Here is a 20,917-nt window from a genome sequence, read left to right on the forward strand (position 1 = left end):
AATATGTCAAAGACGCATTCAATGACCATCAATATGTCAAAGACGCATTCAATGATCATCAATCTGACAAATACGCATTCAATGACCAGCAATATGTCAAAGACGCATTCAATGACCATTAATATATCAAAAACACATTCAATGATCACCAATATATCAAAGACGCATTCAATGACCACCAATATGTCAAAGACGCATTCAATGACCACCAATGTGTCAAAGACGCATTCAATGATCACCAATATGTCAAAGACGCATTCAATGATCATCAATATGACAAATACGCATTCAATGACCACCAATATGTCAAAGACGCATTCGATGATCACCAATGTGTCAAAGGCGCATTCAATGATCACAATGTATCAAATACGCATTCAGTGACCACCAATATGTCAAAGACGCATTCAATGACCACCAATGTGTCAAAGACGCATTCAATGATCACCAATATGTCAAAGACGCATTCAATGATCATCAATATGACAAATACGCATTCAATGACCACCAATATGTCAAAGACGCATTCGATGATCACCAATATATCAAAGACGCATTCAACGACCATCAATATGTGAAAGATGCATTCAATGATCACCAATACGTCAAAGACGCATTCAATGACCACAGATATGTCAAAGACTCATTCAATGACCACAAATATGTCAAAGACACATTCAATGACCACTAACATGTCGAAGACGCATTCAATGACCAATATGTCAAAGACGCATTTAATGACCATCAATATGTCAAAGACGCATTCAATGATCATCAATCTGACAAATACGCATTCAATGACCAGCAATATGTCAAAGACGCATTCAATGACCATTAATATATCAAAAACACATTCAATGATCACCAATATATCAAAGACGCATTCAATGACCACCAATATGTCAAAGACGCATTCAATGATCACAATGTATCAAATACGCATTCAGTGACCACCAATATGTCAAAGACGCATTCAATGACCACCAATGTGTCAAAGACGCATTCAATGATCACCAATATGTCAAAGACGCATTCAATGATCATCAATATGACAAATACGCATTCAATGACCACCAATATGACAAAGACGCATTCAATGATTACCAATATGTCAAAGACGCATTCAATGACCATCAATATGTGAAAGACGCATTCAATGATCACCAATATGTCAAAGACGCATTCAATGACCATTAATATATCAAAGACACATTCAATGACCATCAATATGTCAAAGACGCATTCAATGATCACAATATATCAAATACGCATTCAGTGACCATTATGTCAAAGACACATTCAATGACCACCAGTGTGTCAAAGACGCATTCAATGATCACCAATATGTCAAAGACGCATTCAATGACAATTTCAGAGACGCATTCAAAGACAATCAATATGTCAAAGATACATTCAATGATCACAATATATCAAAGACGCATTCAATGATCACCAATATGTCAAAGACGCATTCAATGACCACCAATATGTCAAAGACGCATTCAATGATCACCAATATATCAAAGACGCATTCAATGACCATCAATATGTCAAAGACGCATTGAATGACAATCAATATGTTAGACGCATTCAATGACAATTTCAGAGACACATTCAAAGACAATCAATATGTCAAAGACACATTCAATGACGACCCATATGTCAAAGATGTATTCAACGACCACAACACAAAAAATAAACCCAATCACCATAAGTCAAAAATACATTCAATGTGTCAATTATACATTCAAATACCACCAAATAGTTCAATGACCATTATGTTGATACATTTAATGACCAGAAATGTCAATGATTACCAATGTAAAAATACACTCATTCAGTGAACAGAATGTCAAAAATACATTCAGTAAAAATACATTCAATTGACAGAAAATGCATTCAATTGCCCTGAATACATCAATGTTGAATGCAATGACCACTTGTATGTCAACGATACATTCAGTAACACTTTCAATGACCACCAATACTAAATATGTAAAGGCAGATTCAGTGTGAAATATCCGACACTGAAGTCCACATATCCCTCAGCATGTGAATTGCAATCGTGTACATGACACAACTAAAGACATACGACCTTCAGTCATGTGTTTTGGATTTGAATAACTGATGAAAACACTTGTTGTCACTGGTAAACCTGATCCATGTATCAATCATATGAATGGCTGCTGCTGTATGAAAACAAACTCTATGCATAAAACCATATTTTCAAACAATACTAAAGTGCACTTGAAATCCTTCACCTGCAAACAGGTGAATGAATATGTAATTTATGTGGGTACAACTCATCATAAAGTGATTTCCCATAATCTAGTTTTGTACTGACAACTAAAAACTTCCACTGACCCATGTTCAGAATCTCAGAGTACACAAGTGCAACAGTGTCATACATGTATACTTGCTCAAGAAACTGCATTCATTAATCTGAGTAAACCTTGATGTACATAACTTCTTTGTTAATTTAGGTCTTAGTATAACCAGGACTTGGGTTTGTTTCAACATCACCACTGGGCATCAGAATCATTTTCATGTTGTCAAATACAATTTGTTATTAACACAGTAAGGTTTATTATTTAAAATGTATTCATTGTACATAGAACAACATCTTTTCATTTCAAGGTGTGATCCTACCACATATGAACTAAATTGGCCTAATTGTTGCTGGTATAAGAGCAAATAACTGCATTGATCTAATTTGCATATTTTTGGGAGGGCGTGGTAATTACTGTCAGAAGCACATCTACTCGTGTCAAGGTGTAATCATACCAAATATGAACGAAATCAGCTCAATGGTTGCTGAGATCAAAGGAAATGACTGGATTTAGCTAATTTGCATATTTTTTGGGTAGGGTGAGGTCATATTAATAACCTAGAAGATGACTTCCAATGATAAGAAAGCTTTTTTGAAATTGAGTTCTGAAAAGTATACACTACCGATCGAATACATGTGAATCAAACTTGTGAATCAGAAATCAGGAACTCATGAATCTGAATTTAACAGAATCTATTATTCTGAGCATGCTCAGTGGCTCTGTCAGTGTAGTAAAGAGAGGTAATTTGGAATGAAAATCTTTAAAAAGAACCACTTAGAATTTTCAGATCTGGAAAAAAAAATTACGTGCATATGTAACACAGACTTGTTCATCAACCAGCCAAGTTTCATTGACGTCTGCTGCAGAGTTCCTGAGAAAATGTGAGAGATAACTTGCAGAAACTTGGACATGAGAAAGAAAGTAATTCTAGTACTCCCCTTTCAGGCTTCGATTAGGCACCATCATATCAAATCAATCATGCTGGTGGGAATGTCTATACAAAATCATCAAATATATGACCAGCTCTGTCATCTATGATAACAGCAAAGCTTTAAAAACCAAATGACTACACCCATGAGTATTCTTCACATCATTTCATTATGACAATATTTTGAGTTAAATACACCATTTTGTGTCATTTATTTGTTAATAAAAAATACATATACAATTGAAAAGCCTGGCAGTAGTATCAAAATAAATGACGTGAGAAATGTGGAGACAGTGCTGGACACACACACATCTACTGGTATGTCTAATAATCTAGTTCATTGCAGAATAGTTTCAAAGAATTGTACAATTTCCGCTGTTTTTTCCTCTCCACTGACATTTCTACACGATAAACTCCAGAGTTTCCATATTGTCTTCTGCCATCTCGGGGCTTACTGCCAATGTTTCAGTAAACCAATCATGTGTATGCCTGCATATAGGCACCACACTGCATGATGGTGTCATTGTAGTCGTTACACGATTGCTATTTACATTGTTCATGCGTTGCCTTGCTTCCATTTCTTGGCCATTGCTAGCAGCTTAAGATTCGGTTGGTTGGCAGAATCTGTTGGGAATATATAGTCATAATACTCCTCCCAACCGGCATCGGACTGTGAACAAGAAAAAAACATCAATTGCATAAAAACTGCTGATGCAAATATTTCTTTCTTATTCATTACAACACAATAAATCTGAATACGCTATACCATGTACTGTATTTATTCTATTACAAGCACATTACCAATAAAAGCGCATATAAACCAAAAAATGCATTTATTGTATACTGAATCATTAAAATATTATAATATTTTGACCATATAAATACCTCTGTAATTTACGTAAATGCCTGAGCTAATAATGCAGCAAATTTTTGATTTTGTTTTTCTGATATGAAATTTTTAATTTTTGATCTGATATGCATGTCAATGATTCACCAGCAACTACACATATAAATACTGCCTGTGTAGCTAATATAAGTAGATAAGATTCTATCACGTTTAGAGATATTGTCAGTAGTCTATTCACATAGCTATCTGAACCAACATGAGAAACACACAGGACGAGCCGCGAATTGAATGTGCTTACCCCATCCTCTGTCTGTACTTTTCTCCTTTTCTTAACTTTCTTTGGCATCTGATCCTGTACTCGCCGCAAGCTGTCATCATCACCACAGTTTATCTGAAAAGATGAAGAAACGCACTGAATAAGTGAGGCCAAAAAACAACTACAAATATGTATATTAGAGAGCACTGGTTGTCGCAACTGCACATGTTTTCAAATGTCTTAATTGCGTAAATGAATTATGCATTTATGTTGCGATGCGTAGTATGGGACCCATCTTGAATGCATGCAGTCGTACAGTGTGCTGCTGTTCAATTAATTAATGTCTGCTACAAATTAGCCATTAAATTCAGGCATCAGAAAAATTTCCACATGTGACAATATATTGAGTATACCAGTTAGTCCCGTTTAATCTTAATAAGTCCTTGAGAGAAAAAAAAGACTTTCAGTTTACATCCTGTACCTCAAACTCTTTCCAAGATTCGAGCAGCATCAATCGATTTTCTTTCTCTTCGTCATTCCGAAGTGCTTTATTTGCTTGTTCATAGATACTTCTAGAAGCCGCAATACAGTGGTCGTCACCGATTGAGGCTTCGAACTGAGCATAACTTATCCAGACCTTATGAATGAAAGAGACAGAACCATAAATGCCATGCATGATTGCTGGACATAATGATGTAATACGGGGAAAATGTGCAACACACTTTAGGCAGATCCTGCAATATAATGTGTGAAGAGTCAGTGGTGTGAAAGATACTAAAGTATAAGTAACTTTAAAACCAGATATTTACCTTAACATGGTGCGTCCTCTCCAGTAATCTACAATACAACTCTCTTGTTTTGTCATATTCTTCTTGTTCAATTTCAAAATCTATGTAGGCTTTCCACAACACTTCTGGCATGTCCAGTTTAGGTTGGTTTATAGCAAGTTCATAAATGGCTCTCGCTCTCTCCACGTCACCAAGAATGGTTTCTAGCTCTGAATACTAAAAAAAATAGTAAAGATAAATATTGTTTATACGTCTCGAAATTTTGTCCATGGAACAATTTTTTTTTATTTCTACAAACATTTGAATGCTGCAGTGGCCTTGAATGCCGTATTAGTGAGTTGAAAACTTCAGCAATCTCACCTTCATCCATGTGGTACAGTTCTCCATATTGAATTCCAAAAACTTTTCATACAGTATCCGACATCTGTCAAATTCTCGTAGTTGTAGTTCTAATTCTATGTAGCCTTTAAATAGTTTGTCTTTTGGACATTTTCCTATTGAGGTTCCCTGTAAATCATTGCAAAGCATGGAAACAAAAGTTACATGATTTGTATGACATGTGTGTGTATCATTCATTACATATACCATGGGGCACACCTTATATAAAGGCTATATTTTTTGTGTATTGACTCTTTACCTAATACAGTGGTTATAGGGTTTGGTGCATTGGCACGGTTCAATTCCATAGCCACCAATTGTCACTTTGCACAAAATAGACCTGTTACAAATCTGAATATTGCCATAAAAGATCTTGCTTCAAGTTTAAAATATTCATATCATCAACTTCACTCAAAGTGTGTCCCACTCAGTGTTCTGCAGTCACAGTGTCCCCAAGTACACATTTTTGTTGCAACCAAGTGACCAATCAGGTGTTAATTCAGTAGGTCTCAATCGTAGTGAGTCCAATCACAGTGTGCTTTGCCAGGTTTCTCATCCTCATAATACTTACCAGGATTTTTCTGGCATGTGTGATATTTTTCTGTCGGACTTCAAACTGTGCAAAAAGCAACCACAGCTTGGCGAAAGTAAACTTCTTGTGTGGAATGAGTTCTAAGCAAGCTTGATACACTTGTCGGGTTTTCTCATAGTCCTGGGAAACATCAAATAAACAAGCATAACAGCACAGAGCAAGGATACAAGGATACAGATAAGGAGTCAGGCAACACAAAATGAAATGGCAATGAGTGCAATATATCACACTTTACTAGTTAATTATTATTACTCAAAAATGCAAATACCCAGAATTTATTCATTCTGCAATAAATTTTACTGGGCAATATAAGTATATTGGCTTATTTGGGGGTCGCCAGCTTTTCTATGGAATTGTTCTAAACATAGCAATTTTTGAAAATTAAGATAAACCACTGCTTTGCAAGCTAATGAATTTTTGAGGTAGCCCATGTGTAAGATACAAGTAGAATGAGGGTTGTTGATTCACATGTGTATAAGTGAGTATTGAACAAAATCATCACAGTGACCTACCTGATCCTCTAGCTCTTCGTACAAGGCATAGTTTATCCACAAGTAAATGTATCTTCTCCAAAACCTTTTCTCTTTCATAGGTGGAATGTTGGCAATGGCTCTCTCATAGATTTCCTGGACTTGTTCCGCTGTGCCATCAGCTTCCATCAGTCTCAGATAGTCAAACCAGGCATCGTAGTTGTTCGGATTCGCTTTTACTTCCTGGTAGATTAAAATAAATGGTTGTTTAAAAGAATAATATACAGTACATAGTGCTTTCATTTTGTAGTTGCATATCGATATTATCGCTTAGCTGATGATAAACAGCGTCTTTGCATTTCACATGGCTTTACACAAAAGTCAATGGGTTATACTACCAACATCAGGCTTGCGGCAGCATTCCAAAATGCATATATGGCAGTAAGTGGAGTGCGTTCCAATTTCTAAACCTATCCTAAATGATATAGTTAAATAATTACAGCGAGGTTCACCAATACATGGTTGGAGGAAATTAGTGAGCAAAATTACTAGACACAGGAATTGAAAAAAGAATACAAAAAAATCAAGTATACTCATGAACAGAAGAGAAGGGGAGGGGGGTATAATTTACCTCTTCATATTGAAACCTTCTTTTGCTAACAATCACATCTTCAATGCCAGCCCGATCACCGTATTTCTTCTCATGTATTGTGTAGAACTTGAATAAATCTTGAGCTTGCTGCTTAGGGATCTTATCCAAGGCATATTTGTATATCGCTCTCACCCTATCATGCTGAATGGAATGAAAATTAAATACATTTTAAAAACCCCCTGCAAATTAGCCAGGAAACTCTATAATGTTTTCAATATGATCAATGCAATGTGCAAGTTTTAAGCCTTTCAAAGCTGTGAAACTGATTTCATTTGTAAATCTAATATTGTAGGGTCCCTGAGAATTAGGCAGAGGGTTCTCTGAACCCGCCTATTCAAATAGTTCATACCCACCATAGACTCTGGTCAGTCAAAATGACTATTTTGAACTGTAGGCAGAGTCAGACGCCGATAGGTGGCGGGTGCTCCGAGCAAACAGGAAAAATGATGAAAGCCTTTTCCCAGTCCGGGATGATACACTCTACAACAATCACTCAACACCTTAATTAAGACCCAAAGAGGGTGGTGTCTTACCTTGCCTGTGCTGTCCCCAGAGCAAGAAGCCGAAATGCTGCTACGGTGTAAGGGTTCGGTGTGCCCGAGAAAGCTAGACCCAAACCCAATTCAGGGGGTAGCATGCTTTTGAAGTGAAGACCGAAACAGTTCTGCATGAGGGCATAGGCCGAAAAGCGGGACCTGGAAGCTTGTGGTCGTTCGGGCTGGGTCAGCAATCAACACAATTTGATTGTCCAAAACGCTGGTACATCGTCCATGAGGACAATGCCCCCAGCTCTGGCCTACCTGTGGTGAGAGCCAGTAGGAAGACTATTTTCCATATCAAAATTTTGAGTGGTGCTGATTGGAGTGGCTCAAAGGGCGGTCTGCTTAGAGCGGACAACACAACCAACAAATCCCAGTTGGGCGGTTCCCTTGTACGGGGTCACGGCTTCTGGAAAGCAGTAAATAATAATAGGACAATCGGCTAGTCTTGTTCCCTGTCGCATACGACTTATTTACCACTTCCGTGTCACTGAGAATGTTCTAGAACCGTACTGTGTCTGGGTGGAATATTCTATATTTTTTTTTAGAAACTGGTTGAATAGGTAATAGAACACTGTAGGAGGCAATAGAAGGTAATGGAACATTCTAGAAATTTGTAGTAATTTCCAGACTCATTATGTATGCTGATGTAATGGTCTATTTATAGACAGTGGGGGTATATATAGGGGAGTTGTTCAGCACTGAGTTCAGATCGGAGATCTCGTTGAATTGTATTGGAGTTTAAGTATCTAGTTATTGGAGTAGTGGAGTTTTACTGCGTTATTGTACTTGATGTTTGCAGAGTATAATAATACCAGTACCAGTTGAAACCTAATCTGTTGGCTCTGTGTTCCGCCAGGGAAGTCTTTCTGTTACTGTTGCCATTTTGGTATTTGAACCATCACACTTGTACTATACCAATTACGGTAATATTACGTTGCGTGTGACATTCCCAAAGCGTTTTCAATGGTGGGGGACAAGGCCGACCTGTAGCCAACGATCGCTGCGTAGGACAAACCCACTTCGTCAAACAGGTAGACAAAGGAGTCTGCTACCTGGCCAATAGAGAGATGGTATGGATCAATCTCCCTTCCACTATACCAATCAGTGTATGCTCACAACCTAGAAATGTAGGCAGCGTTGGTGGAATCCCCGTTTGCCCTGGCCAGGACGTTGGCAGCCCGCTCAGATAAACCTTTCGCATGTGCGGGTCTAATGAGAGCCTCTATGCGTGTAAGTGATACCCACTGAGCTCGTTGGTAGTGCGCCATCCAGTTGGGACTAGCATTTCCAACAGAAGTGGAAACTAGGCCTTGGTTGGCCAATTGGGTGCAACCAATGACAATATGCAGGTGTGCCCCTGTCAAAGTTTTCTCCGGTGCCCGGTGAACTAGCGGGAAGGGAGGAAATGCGTACACAACTATGTGGGTTCACAGGGTCAGCAAAGCAACCCTGGTTCAGGCTCCTGGAGTCAGCAGGAATGTTATGTACGTCGGGAGCTTGGCGTTCCGGGGTGCGGCAAACCGGTCTATCTTTGGACTGTCCCACAGCCGAAACAGCCTGGAGGCTACCCACTGGAAGGTGGTGTGCAGTTAGCTCCACATTGTATTCCAGGCACAAAAGGAGAATTTGCTCCAATAGGACTGACAACGATGGGGAACCCCCCCCCCCCCTTCTTCTTGAAGGAGACCAGCACTGTGTTGTCTGTGCGTGGCAGGACTCTTGAACTACGGGTAGAAAGTGTGGTAGCGCTAAGTGAGAGAAGAATGGAGTGGATGGAGAGAAGAACGCTGATGGCGTCTCCATGCAGAGCTGAACGAGGAGCACGTACAGATTCAGTCTGCCTAGTTCCGGAACTGGACGCCCGTCACCTGTTGATTCGGTACTACGAACATATTTAAGTAGAAGCCTGGACTTAATGCCGGCTGATCTACCTTGTGTATGGCGCCCTTTTCCAGCAAACTGTCTACTTCCTGTCTGATTGCTTCCGCCTTGCAGGAGTCCCCTGGCAGTGCCTAATAGGGGAGACACTGATGGGGGAGATGGAGATTTAAGCGGTATCCCGTAACAGAATGTCACCACTTGGAAAAGTCCAGGGATCGGTCACCCGCTGCCTCCAAACTGGACTACACTGGCGCAATCTGTGTACGACAGGGATATGTGGCCATGGGTTCAGCAGTTGCGAGGGGTGGGTGCTCTATTCTCTCATGAGGTGAGTTTCCCCAAGGCCTGTGGTAGTCACTAAGTTGTGACCTCGTCGAACACATGCCTGTCCCCCCAGTCGCAGAGGTAAGCGTCAAACATGCTTCCCCCGCTGCTGGGGTGGACGACCGTCTGAGGAGGGTGAGGAACCACCACCTGGTTCCTTCCTCCCTGGGGGCGCACTGCTACTCTTCCCTCCCATAGAAGCGTATGAGCGCTTGCCTCCTGCCGTTGTGTTTTCTGTGCATGGAGCGCCCTCCGTTTACCTTTGGCAGAGCCAACTGGCTAGCGGATTTGATCTGAACCATCTGGTTCATTGCACTCTGAAGCTCCTTGACTGCACCTGCCATCTCCCGAACAAAGAGGGTGGAAGATGTCCAGTCTGCGTCACTGAGGTGGGGACATACCCCCTGACTCAGTTTGCCGACGAAAACACACGCGTCTAAGACTGCGTCTCGTTGCACAGTAGTAGCCCCAGCCAAGAGAGCCAGGTGACACTAGGGAATGTCGCACGTAGATGTGTGGTGGCCCACCAGTAAATGTGTTTGCCAAACAGAAGTTTGTGGTATCGGGGTCTGGGGGAGGAGCCTTGGGATTCGGTTGGGGGCCTTTTGGTCTCATCCCACAATTTGGGGCCTGATTCCGAAACCACACCGACCAGGTAGCGTTTGGTCCAGCAGAAAGTGTTGCATAAGATTTACCCCACCCGGGGGCCTTAAGCATTACCTCCTCCGAGTCGTTACGGATGGAAGACTCTGAGGGATTGCCCAAGGTATCGGCTGTATCCAACGTGCGCGAACTGTCTCCCTTCAACTTAAATATGTGAGAGGGAGCGTGTTTGACTGTGCGTCTCATGACAGGGTCGGTTCCCTCTGGGTTACTGCGCGACAAACCCTGGCTGGCTGAAAGTAGGGGGCAGGTGCAACGTGTGCCCTGACCCGAAAGCCCTGCCCCGAAATCGGAGGCTTGGCTGCCAGCATCCCCGTTGGCATTCAGTGCCCGAGGTCCCAGATGAGACCCGGTACAACTAGCCTCAGCCTCACCCAAATCAGCGAGTGAGTAGCAGCTGCGAACAGGGAGTTCCCCGGAAGAGACATGTTTTGAATGCAAGCGATGGGTGGAGGCAAACCCTACATTGTGCGAGGTCGGATCCACAAAGGGACCCAGCAACGGGCCCCATAGGAGGAAAGACCTCCAGGGGCACAGCCTTGCTGTAGCAGGTAAAATCGGGTAAACCACCTCCTGGAAACACAGACTGTGAGGATGCCCTCCGATCAGTGGGGGGAGACCAAAAAATATTGGTACCTCTAACATCGGGTCTCCTACTCGACGTCTCGGTACATGAAGTACCGGTAGCCGAGCGTGAGGGCTTTGCACTCATGCCAAACACGCAACTCACTTTAACCGATTTTTACTGGACGCGCGACCTTGCTGTGAAAAAACATCTCAGGCCTCAGAACTACAGTGAAAACACACGCCTTCAAGGCAAAAACCCTGAACCCCGTACGTAGCCATGGCAAAAAATAGCATTTCGGATGCGGGTTCTATGCTGATAAAATTCTGATTTTAACCACTGCACAGTCGCCTCAAAAAATGAGGAGACAAAAACGGCATAAAATGAACATGACATGCATGAGGGAAGCGAAATACAGTTGGAAAAGGTGACAACAAAACCAGCAAGTGATTAAGTTACGTCGCTCGGGTTTTGTTAAAAATGCTACACACAAAGAGGAAATCGATAAAAATGGGTAAAAATGACAAGGAAAACTTATCCTACCAGCTACAAGTCGGTTACCGCACAGCGGCAGCAACCCATGCCAGAAACCTGGACAGAAAAAAGCAGGCTATGCAGGCAGAGCCACTAAACTTCATCCCCATCGAAGCGGAGAAAAAGGAGAGTGAATATCCAGCCGTAATGGCACCGCCATATGGCCTCGGTCACATAGTTTGTGAAGTAAGGGAAAAGAATCTTGGGGTCATGGGGCTCCCCCTGACCTACATTCTATCTCTCCGTCATTGGCAGAATCGCTGATTAATGCCTACAGTTCAAAATAGTCATTTTGACTGACCGGAGTCTATGGTGGGTAATTGAACGTAGTGAATTTACATGTATCCCCTATGTAAAAACCTGATTAAATAATACGACTGCTTTTTTTCAGTAACTTTGAACAATTACAGAAGCAGCTCACCTCTTTTTGTTTCTCTTCAAACCTTGCAAATGCCACAAACAGTTTCTCATCCAAAAGTACATCACCAAAGAACTCAACAGCTCTTTCATAAACACTTCGGGCTTTTGAAATGTACGAGTGATGTTCTTCAAAATTAGCATAGCGGATCCAGTTTTTTATTTCTGGATGAACGGTGACAAGTGAGAACAAGTTAAAGAAAACAAGAATGCTCTATTTTAAAGTACAGATAAACAAATTAGGGTATTAACAAGTCATGAATGACACTGCCTTCGCTAGTTGTCATTCTAAAGTTGCATGGACATAAATTGGCAAACGTGATTTCTATGGCATTTTCAAGTTTATAGCACTCTCCATCCAGGTCAGCATTATTCTCAGCAAGGAAACCAGATAGCACCAAACCAGTACAAGAGGTAAAATGACAAGGAAGTATACAAATCAGATCAGTGTTGTGTCTGTTTGGATAAACTAGTTTGTGGCCCTGGATTAGTTTCAATATCTCTAATAAGGACAAGATTACTTCTCATACGACAATGACACAAATAAAGTGCAAAAATCCAGAAGAATATTATCAAGTTTTTATTATCATACATTAATATTAACAAATCGTGTGAAATTTTATGTACAGAGAAAACACATATTTATGCTTTGGTTGACAGAACTTCTCAAAGTAAATAAAAGAGGACCAGCGAAACTTTATACAATTGTCAGACATGCAGTGAATAGTACCGGTATGTTTTTGTAATACATGTAGTTCCAGTGCCTTTGCTTTCTGAGAAAAAAATCTGGCTCTGCACCTGAAAAAAACAAAAAAACATTTAGTCCAAAGTAAGCAGAGGTTGTAGCATATGTGCTCCCATTGGCTGTTAGATTTAATTAAACAAGCAGCCTGTTGGCTGAGATAGCTCCGCTGTTAGCAATGCACATGGCAATTAAAGAACAGAAGATATCATTAGAAAATGAACAAATCTGAGGTCCACATGTAGTACCTATATGTATAATATATCAAAGCAATTGGACTTGCGGTTTTCAACAAGAAGTCGAAAATATCACTTTTTACCAAAAATTACAAAAATATTCATCAAAATTAGAGAATTAAAGATATCATTATGAAATGAACAAATCTGAGAGAGGTCCACATGTAGTACCTATATATGTAATATCAAAGCAATTGGACTTGCGGTTTTCAACAAGAAGTCGAAAATATCACTTTTTTACCAAAAATTACAAAAATATTCACCGAAATTAGAGAATTAAAGATATCATTACAAAATGAACAAATCTGAGAGAGGTCCACATGTAGTACCTATATATGTAATATCAAAGCAATTGGACTTGCGGTTTTCAACAAGAAGTCGAAAATATCACTTTTTACCAAAAATGACAAAAATATTCACCAAAATTAGAGAATTAAAGATATCATTACAAAATGAACAAATCTGAGAGAGGTCCACATGTAGTACCTATATATGTAATATCAAAGCAATTGCACTTGCGGTTTTCAACAAGAAGTCGAAAATATCACTTTTTACTAAAAATGACAAAAATATTCACCAAAATTAGAGAATTGAAGATATCATCATGAAATGAACAAATCTGAGAGAGGTCTACCCAAGGTACATATACACCAAGTATCAAAGCATTCAGGCTTGTAGTTTTCAAGAAGAAGTCGAAAAAGTAAAACATTGACACGGACGACGACGGAGACGGACGACGACGGACAATCACTCATATGATAAGCTCCGCTCGACAAAGTCGACAGCGGAGCTAAAAAGATATTTGAGTCTTTTTAGTACGAAAAAATATTACTTTATAAATTTATACCAGCCAGAAAGAAATTGCAGTTCACACTGTACTATTTTAAACATGTTCTACCAAAATCTAGGATGAACTAATTCAACAGTTTCCACTCTACAAAGTTGTCAAATTAATATTCACAGGATTCTGCAAAAATAAAATATTAAGAATGTGCAAAAAGCCAAAGTACTTGTGTCGAAAACTTCACTTGAGCTGAACCAAATGGATGCCAAGCTATCAAAAGAAATAAAAAAAAACTATTGAGAAAAATATAAAAAAATACATTTAATATAAAAGCAGATAGAAGTGCATAAAAAAACTAATCAGCAGAGGTAGTGATCATGTAACCTAAGTGTATGTCAAATTTCCTTTGAACTGGATTGCATTGTCTCAGATTGTTCTCAATGTACATGCGTCCATTGGGCGAGTTATTGCGACGTCACGGCGTAAAATATCATTTTTACGCCGATGACACACAGATTTATTTATCGGTTTCTGAAGATGATCAAATTCGCGCCCGGGTGATACTTCAGACATGTATTCAAGATGTTAGCGATTGGATGTCTTGTAATTTCCTACTTTTGAATGTGTCGAAAACTGAATTTGTGTGCATGTCGTCTCGGAGATTCTCACAAGACTCGTGTCCTTTGTCTAGTATCGCAATTGGTGAAGAATTGGTTAGTGCTTCGTCAAGTGCTAGAAACTTAGGTGTCTTGTTTGATTCGCAGCTATCTATGGAAACACACATTTCTACTATTTGTAGATCTGGATATTCCCATCTAAGAAATATTAATCGTATTCGTAAATCATTATCCCAATCTGATACTGAAAAGTTGGTACATGCTTTCATATCTTCTCGCTTAGACAGCTGTAATTCATTATTGTCTGGTCTCCCTGTAACTAAGATAAAACCTCTTATTCGTGTACAAAATGCAGCAGCCCGCCTTGTCACTCGTGCTCGAAAATATGACCACATTACAGACATTTTTATTAAACTTCATTGGTTACCAGTTGTACAAAGAATCAATTTCAAATTACTTTTACTAGTGTATAAATCTTTGTATGGTTTTGCCCCAAATTATCTATGTGAATTAATCGAATTTTATGTACCGAGTCGTAGTTTAAGATCTGAATCGAAGTTTCTTATTAAAACTCGTCAGATGTGTAGTAAAAAGTCCAAGGTGTTATACAAAGACCGTGCTTTTGAAAATTTAGGTCCTAAACTTTTTAATGAATTACCTCTGTCTGTTCGTTCTAGTCCTTCAGTAGACATTTTTAAATCCAGACTGAAAACGCACTTATTTAAATGTGCTTTTAATATTTGGCTGATTGTTTATTGTATCAGCGCCTTTGATCTTCATATGTTGGAATTGTTGCGCTTAATTAAATAGAGTTATTATTATTATTATTATTGGCTGCTAATTTGCATATTAATTTGCATACTAATTAACATATTGTAGTTGTATTAAAATATTATATAAAATAATATCCGGAGTTTTTAAAAAAAAAATTATGACCATTAAGTCAACATCATTAAAATTGAGAATTACGTGAATTTGACCCCTCCCTAATATTGTTTCACTATCCCTTAAAAACATGGCCACCGTTAAATCCCTCTCAATCGAGGTCCGTAATTTATTTTCCTGCTCATAATGGAGATAAATTATGGTAGCTAAACATTGAAATTGCCACCCTGACTTCAGTACCGAAATAAATAGCTGATTGGGAAAATGTGTCTCTGTTGACATTTCAACATTTCAATTTCAACACCGCATGGAGCATGGAGGTCCCGGTCACGAGTGCAATAATGCACTCGGGTATCATATTTACTTCAAAGGTAATTTAAAAGTGATGATAGATTCATTGATATTGAATTACAGTACTTTTCAATTTCATCATTGCTTTCAAGCAGTCACGGTTGGCCGAACTTGACTTGTGTTTTCTCGATAATTCTAGCCTAATATGTCGTCACGAAACAAAGCTTCAATCTGCTACAGTTGCCAATGAACACCGGAAATAGCAATCGTACATAACAGAATCACGATCAGCGTGTTCTAAACTTTTACGTTTTTATTATTCCAGTATTTTATATGCCAAACGTTATTCCCAAGCCTCCTAAATGACGAGAAAGACTTTCGATCTACACGTTTCATAACCAGTTCTTGAACTAATAGCAGGACTGTTTTTCTGGCAAAATGTGACACTATGCGATCACTAGTTTCTCACTAAAGTCAGGACACAAAAGGATAAATCAAAGTTCATAATAAATACCATAAGCACAGTTTCTTACCTTTGAGATAGAATTTAATCTATATAAGCCTTGTGCAAAGAAAGATACAGTCCCGAAATACAATATACTCAGACGAAATCGCCGCCGATTTCCTCAGCAGTTGGACTGGCGCATGCGCAATACGGTTTACCAGTTCTCTTGCGAGATGTCGTTAAAACTCAGATTTTTCCGGCAAATTTCGGCATTTGTACTAAAAAAATGTTGAAAATCACAGAAAAACACAATGAAACTTTGGCGAATCAAAAAAATACTTGGCGTGCATATGTATGGCATTGAGATATACATTTGCACCAATTTGGAAAAAAATTGGACAGAGCATATAAAAGTTATAAGAGGTAAAACAGAACAGAACAGAACGGACAGAACCCAATCTATAAGCCTTCGGCAGACTTCGTCTGCGAAGGCTAAATAGGCATTGATCAATTCACATCAATACGAGTCTAACAATGGTCTACCTAGAAAGTTGTTGTTTTTTTGCACAGAGTGGAGGCTGTAAACTCCCATCACTTTTTCCAAGGCATCTTCGAGCAAAACAATTTAATTGCGCTTAAACTTTCAGGAAAACAATACACCAGCAAATTATTATTATGCTAAAGAAAACTATTATTTCAAAATAATCTACTTGTTATGTAAATTAGGTTGTACTCTTATGCAAATAAGATGCCATCCAAAAATTCCTTGAGAGAACTTCGAACACAGTGACAATAATTCTGATAATAATACGACAAATAAAGGAAGTATCCTTCAACCCCCCAGCAGGGTCATATTACGAAAGGATATATCGTTCATATACTTGTCTGGCTCTATCAACTTCTTTATATCTAAGTTCCATCTTGATATATGACAACCATGCTTGCTCCTCCGGTTCCCATTCCATCCATCTTTCAAACACTTGTCTGGCACCAGCCGTGTTGCCAAGCATTTCTTCCATGTAAGTGTACTTATACCAGAACTGATTTGCTCTTGGTAGAATCGTAACCGCTCTGTCCCATATATTCCTTGCATGGTTGATCTGACGATGTCTGAAGAGAAAACAAAGCAAATAAAAACATTGTTATCCCCACACCTTAAGAATTATGACGACCATACATATTACAATCTTATGATTGTAGGCCTGAAGAATACATGTAGCTGAGTAATTCAGACAAATACAACATAGGTTGAAATTGGCATGAAAAAAAGTAGCTTGCATTAACGCTAAATTGGTAATCACACAGCATGGCACATAAATTAACAAAGCATCATGGCAAGCATAATAGTTTTGTTCTACCATCAAAATCAATGAAGAACACATCAATAAAATTGTATACATTATACCAGTACTTACTTCATTTCTAATTCGGCATATTTTAGCCATATTGTGATATTCCTGTGATCCACATCCAATGCTCTCTCCCAGATTGACCGGGCTCTGAAAGAAACAAATAAACAAACACATAGCAATGGATTCATAAACAAGCAAAACAAGACTAAAGTAACATTCACCTTGTAACATTTGATATACTATATTTGCTCTATTACTAGTCGAAGCACATTTCAATAGAAGTGCACATACACCGAAAATTGTATTTATTGTATATATAATCATTCAAATATGACTTATTTTGACAATAGACACATCCCACTCTCAAATGCAGGCACATGTAATGACCCATAGTACATGTCATATAGCCAGATTAGGGACAACATCAAAAGTTCAATGTAGGATAAAAAACTTAATTCCTTTAGTTTTTTCCCAAACCCCCCTACCCCCCACTGAAACTTAATTGATAAATATTGACCATGGCGTCAGACTACATTCACTATTAAATACAAATTGATAATCCGACAGTAGTATGGCATAGCAGTTGGTTACCGGGTGGGTGTAAAAAGACTTTACACTCGGACCAAACCATTTTCTCGTCTTGGATGTTTTTTTTTTATTTTGTGTTATTTTTGGCTATGATTGGATAGAAAAAAACGAATAACAAATACTCCAAGATTTTTTTGACTTCATTAAAAAATAAAATCGTTTTTGTAGGATAGAAACTTTTTGAGGTCAAAACCCCCCACCCCCAAACTAAAGCTAATAAGTTTTTTATCCGACATCGATCTTTTGACGTCGTCCCTTAATTAATGCTAAGAGAAAGATACAAAAAAAAATAAACTTAAAAGTTGAACAACAAATTGCATCCAAACAATAATATTGCTTAACAGTACAGTAGTGTCAAGATCAGCCACTTCACTGCGATCTATTGCAAGTAAGCCTCAAAGACCCATTGGATTCGTCGAAATAAAACAAACTTCCATATTCAATTTCAGTTGAATGAGATACAGACATTCATAATTTATTGATATTTATTGATATTGGTAGCAAAAGGATTAGAATTTAGTGAACACTTCCAGTTGCTTACCCACCTGTCAACTTCCCGCTGACTCTCCTCCCACTGAGCATATTTTATCCAATTAGTCATAACTGATCTATTTTTTCGTATATTGTCCTCAAACTCCTTTCGTTTTTTAAGTCGGTATTCCTGAAGTTCATCTGGATCAGTGATCTTCTGCTTTGGGGGCTGAAAATAATATTAGAAGCATGTGTGAGTGTAAGTCTTGTTGCATTTCAGGCCTCTCCCTGAGAATTTTTGTTATAGATGAGACTAATTAGAATAACATTAGCATATCAATCAGCATAAATTAACATGAAATTTCTTAGTTTAGCCATTATATACTGTAAAGTACTTTATTTTCACTTAGAAATTAATTTTCGCTATTTTCACTGACGGGATAAATCGGTGAAAATAAAATCCAGTAGAAATACTTTTTTTTCCTTTGTTTTATAATCAATCCATCAAAATTTAGTGAAAATAAATGTCATACAAAACAGCCAAAAGGTTTTTTTTTCAATGAAAATTAATTCCAGCTAAAAGTATTTTACAGTAAGTATTCTATTTAGAACTACTATTTCTTCACATAAATATTTAGTGCAGGTTCCTTATCGACAGTAAGCATTAATGCTAAAACATTATAGACAATAGAGTGGATTCAGTGTACTTACTGGCGGCACAGCTTCTAGCTCTCTCTCTTTTGCCTCCCTCAGAATCTGTTCAGCAGTGATTTGAACTTCTGCCGGCATTTTATTTTTAACCTATAATGAGAGTAAGAGGAAAAGTTATTCATAAATTACATATCTGTGTCAATCCCAATCAATATGCACTTGCAAGTAAATGACCAAGCAGCATTGTTTATATGATTATTTTGAACATGTTACAAACTACAACGTTGAGTTTTAAAAAATAATTTAATAAGTATTATGATAAAAGGAAAGATGGGAAAAATGATCTCAGTAACTTTTTAAAATACATTTTCTTTTTAGTAAGGACTAGTCATTCACTACATAGAAAGTGCATGAACTTAATTGGTGGAATGACAATAGCTAATTTGCATATAAATTAATGATAAATGATTCCTCTCCACCCAAAATATCCCAAACATTTTATTATGTTATTCTGTTTTTCCAACAATGATTGGCTTTCACTGAATTTGCAATTTATAACCATTATAGGTTATTCTGATATTGCATTTAATAATATTTGTAAAAAGCAACCGGAGATCCACATGAAAAGTTGTTTCAAAAGTAAAGGAGATCTTGGGTGACTACTTGAATACAATCGAGCACAAGAGAGGTCCATTATTTATTCTATTCATATGTGTGGTCTAAAAAATCTAATCCAGCTGTTTTTTTTTTTTTCTGTCTGTATCTCAAGCAGTATTCCAATTTTTTTACTTTGAAATATTATCCTTATGCTTGCCCAAACTACATGTACATGTATAATTGCATTAATTATGAATGAAATCTACAAACTTCACCTAGAAATTGTTATATAGATTTGGGGGAGGGGGTCAATATGTGTTATTTCGGTCAAAAATTGCATTCTGTATTGGTGTCAAGATAGAATTTAGATTCCAAAACAATATTTTCTCCATTTTCAGGCTGAATCATGCACAGTGATATAAAATAAAAACTGGTTTAATCATAGACCCTACAATATTGTAGGGTCCTTGGTTTAATGTAAACACCAACATTTGTTGCTCATCACCGAACAGAAAGGACATTTTAGATCAAAAATTACATTTATGCCTTTTCTTGTGCATACACATAGACCAATATATTTAATTTAACTTGAAATAAATATGCATATTATCTTGTTGGGTCGATTCAGAGATCGAAAATGTTTTTCAACATATAAGTGCGTAATCGAAGTGCATATTATTATATTATTATGAAAAAATAATCTCTCACGGAAGTCAGTGAACTCCTGTCTAAAGAACAAGTTTTTCCTCAATTTCGGGACATTTTCCTCCCGTAAATTAGAAGTATTTATAGTAATTATTTTGGTAGGGGGCGATTGGGCTCATCATAGTGAGATATCATTGTACATGTATTATCACTTGTGTTACTGTTAGACACTTGTGTCAAATTAATACATCTTACCTTGGCCACTTTGGGCGTTTTCCCCTTTCCTGCACTGGATGCCATGATTATAGCCGATGTCACAGATCAAGGTTTTCAAGAATATTACAGCGACAACACACTTCAGCACAAACTCTCACAACAAAGTTTTCTATTTTCAAGTCCAACGAGGGAAATCCAACATGGCGTATATCAGACGTATGGTCGTACTA

At 38.1% G+C, this 20,917-nt stretch overlaps 1 protein-coding gene and 1 long non-coding RNA gene across 2 annotated transcripts; both read right to left on the reverse strand.

The window, feature by feature from the left end:
• Positions 1-3,439: 3,439 nt before the first annotated feature.
• On the reverse strand, positions 3,440-20,897 carry LOC100378408 (crooked neck-like protein 1). The gene is made up of 14 exons (XM_085492272.1): positions 20,727-20,897; positions 19,290-19,379; positions 18,653-18,807; positions 17,583-17,666; positions 17,036-17,277; positions 12,172-12,350; positions 7,221-7,382; positions 6,632-6,832; positions 6,099-6,239; positions 5,510-5,656; positions 5,171-5,365; positions 4,843-4,998; positions 4,404-4,496; positions 3,440-3,928 (listed from the first exon to the last, which is right to left on the reverse strand). The coding sequence occupies exons 1-14, from the start codon at positions 20,769-20,771 to the stop codon at positions 3,815-3,817; spliced, it is 2,004 nt and encodes a 667-aa protein (XP_085348398.1). The 5' UTR covers positions 20,772-20,897; the 3' UTR covers positions 3,440-3,814.
• Positions 12,733-16,329, reverse strand: LOC146748237 (uncharacterized). The gene is made up of 2 exons (XR_014926883.1): positions 16,256-16,329; positions 12,733-12,965 (listed from the first exon to the last, which is right to left on the reverse strand). It is a non-coding gene; the product is annotated as an uncharacterized LOC146748237 (long non-coding RNA).
• Positions 20,898-20,917: the final 20 nt, after the last annotated feature.

This window comes from Saccoglossus kowalevskii, chromosome 2 (assembly GCF_978046115.1).
Source record: "Saccoglossus kowalevskii chromosome 2, keSacKowa6.1, whole genome shotgun sequence".
In the NCBI taxonomy this organism is placed as follows: domain Eukaryota; kingdom Metazoa; phylum Hemichordata; class Enteropneusta; family Harrimaniidae; genus Saccoglossus; species Saccoglossus kowalevskii.

Excerpts from the sequence above, each read along its gene's own strand:
- LOC100378408 (XM_085492272.1), bottom strand. The coding sequence starts at position 20,771 with ATGGCATCCAGTGCAGGAAAGGGGAAAACGCCCAAAGTGGCCAAG. Across the intron at positions 6,833-7,220 it reads GAAGGTTTCAATATGAAGAG|GAAGTAAAAGCGAATCCGAA; the intron begins GTAAATTATACC and ends TTAATCTACCAG. Across the intron at positions 4,999-5,170 it reads AGAGGACGCACCATGTTAAG|GTCTGGATAAGTTATGCTCA; the intron begins GTAAATATCTGG and ends TTCATTCATAAG.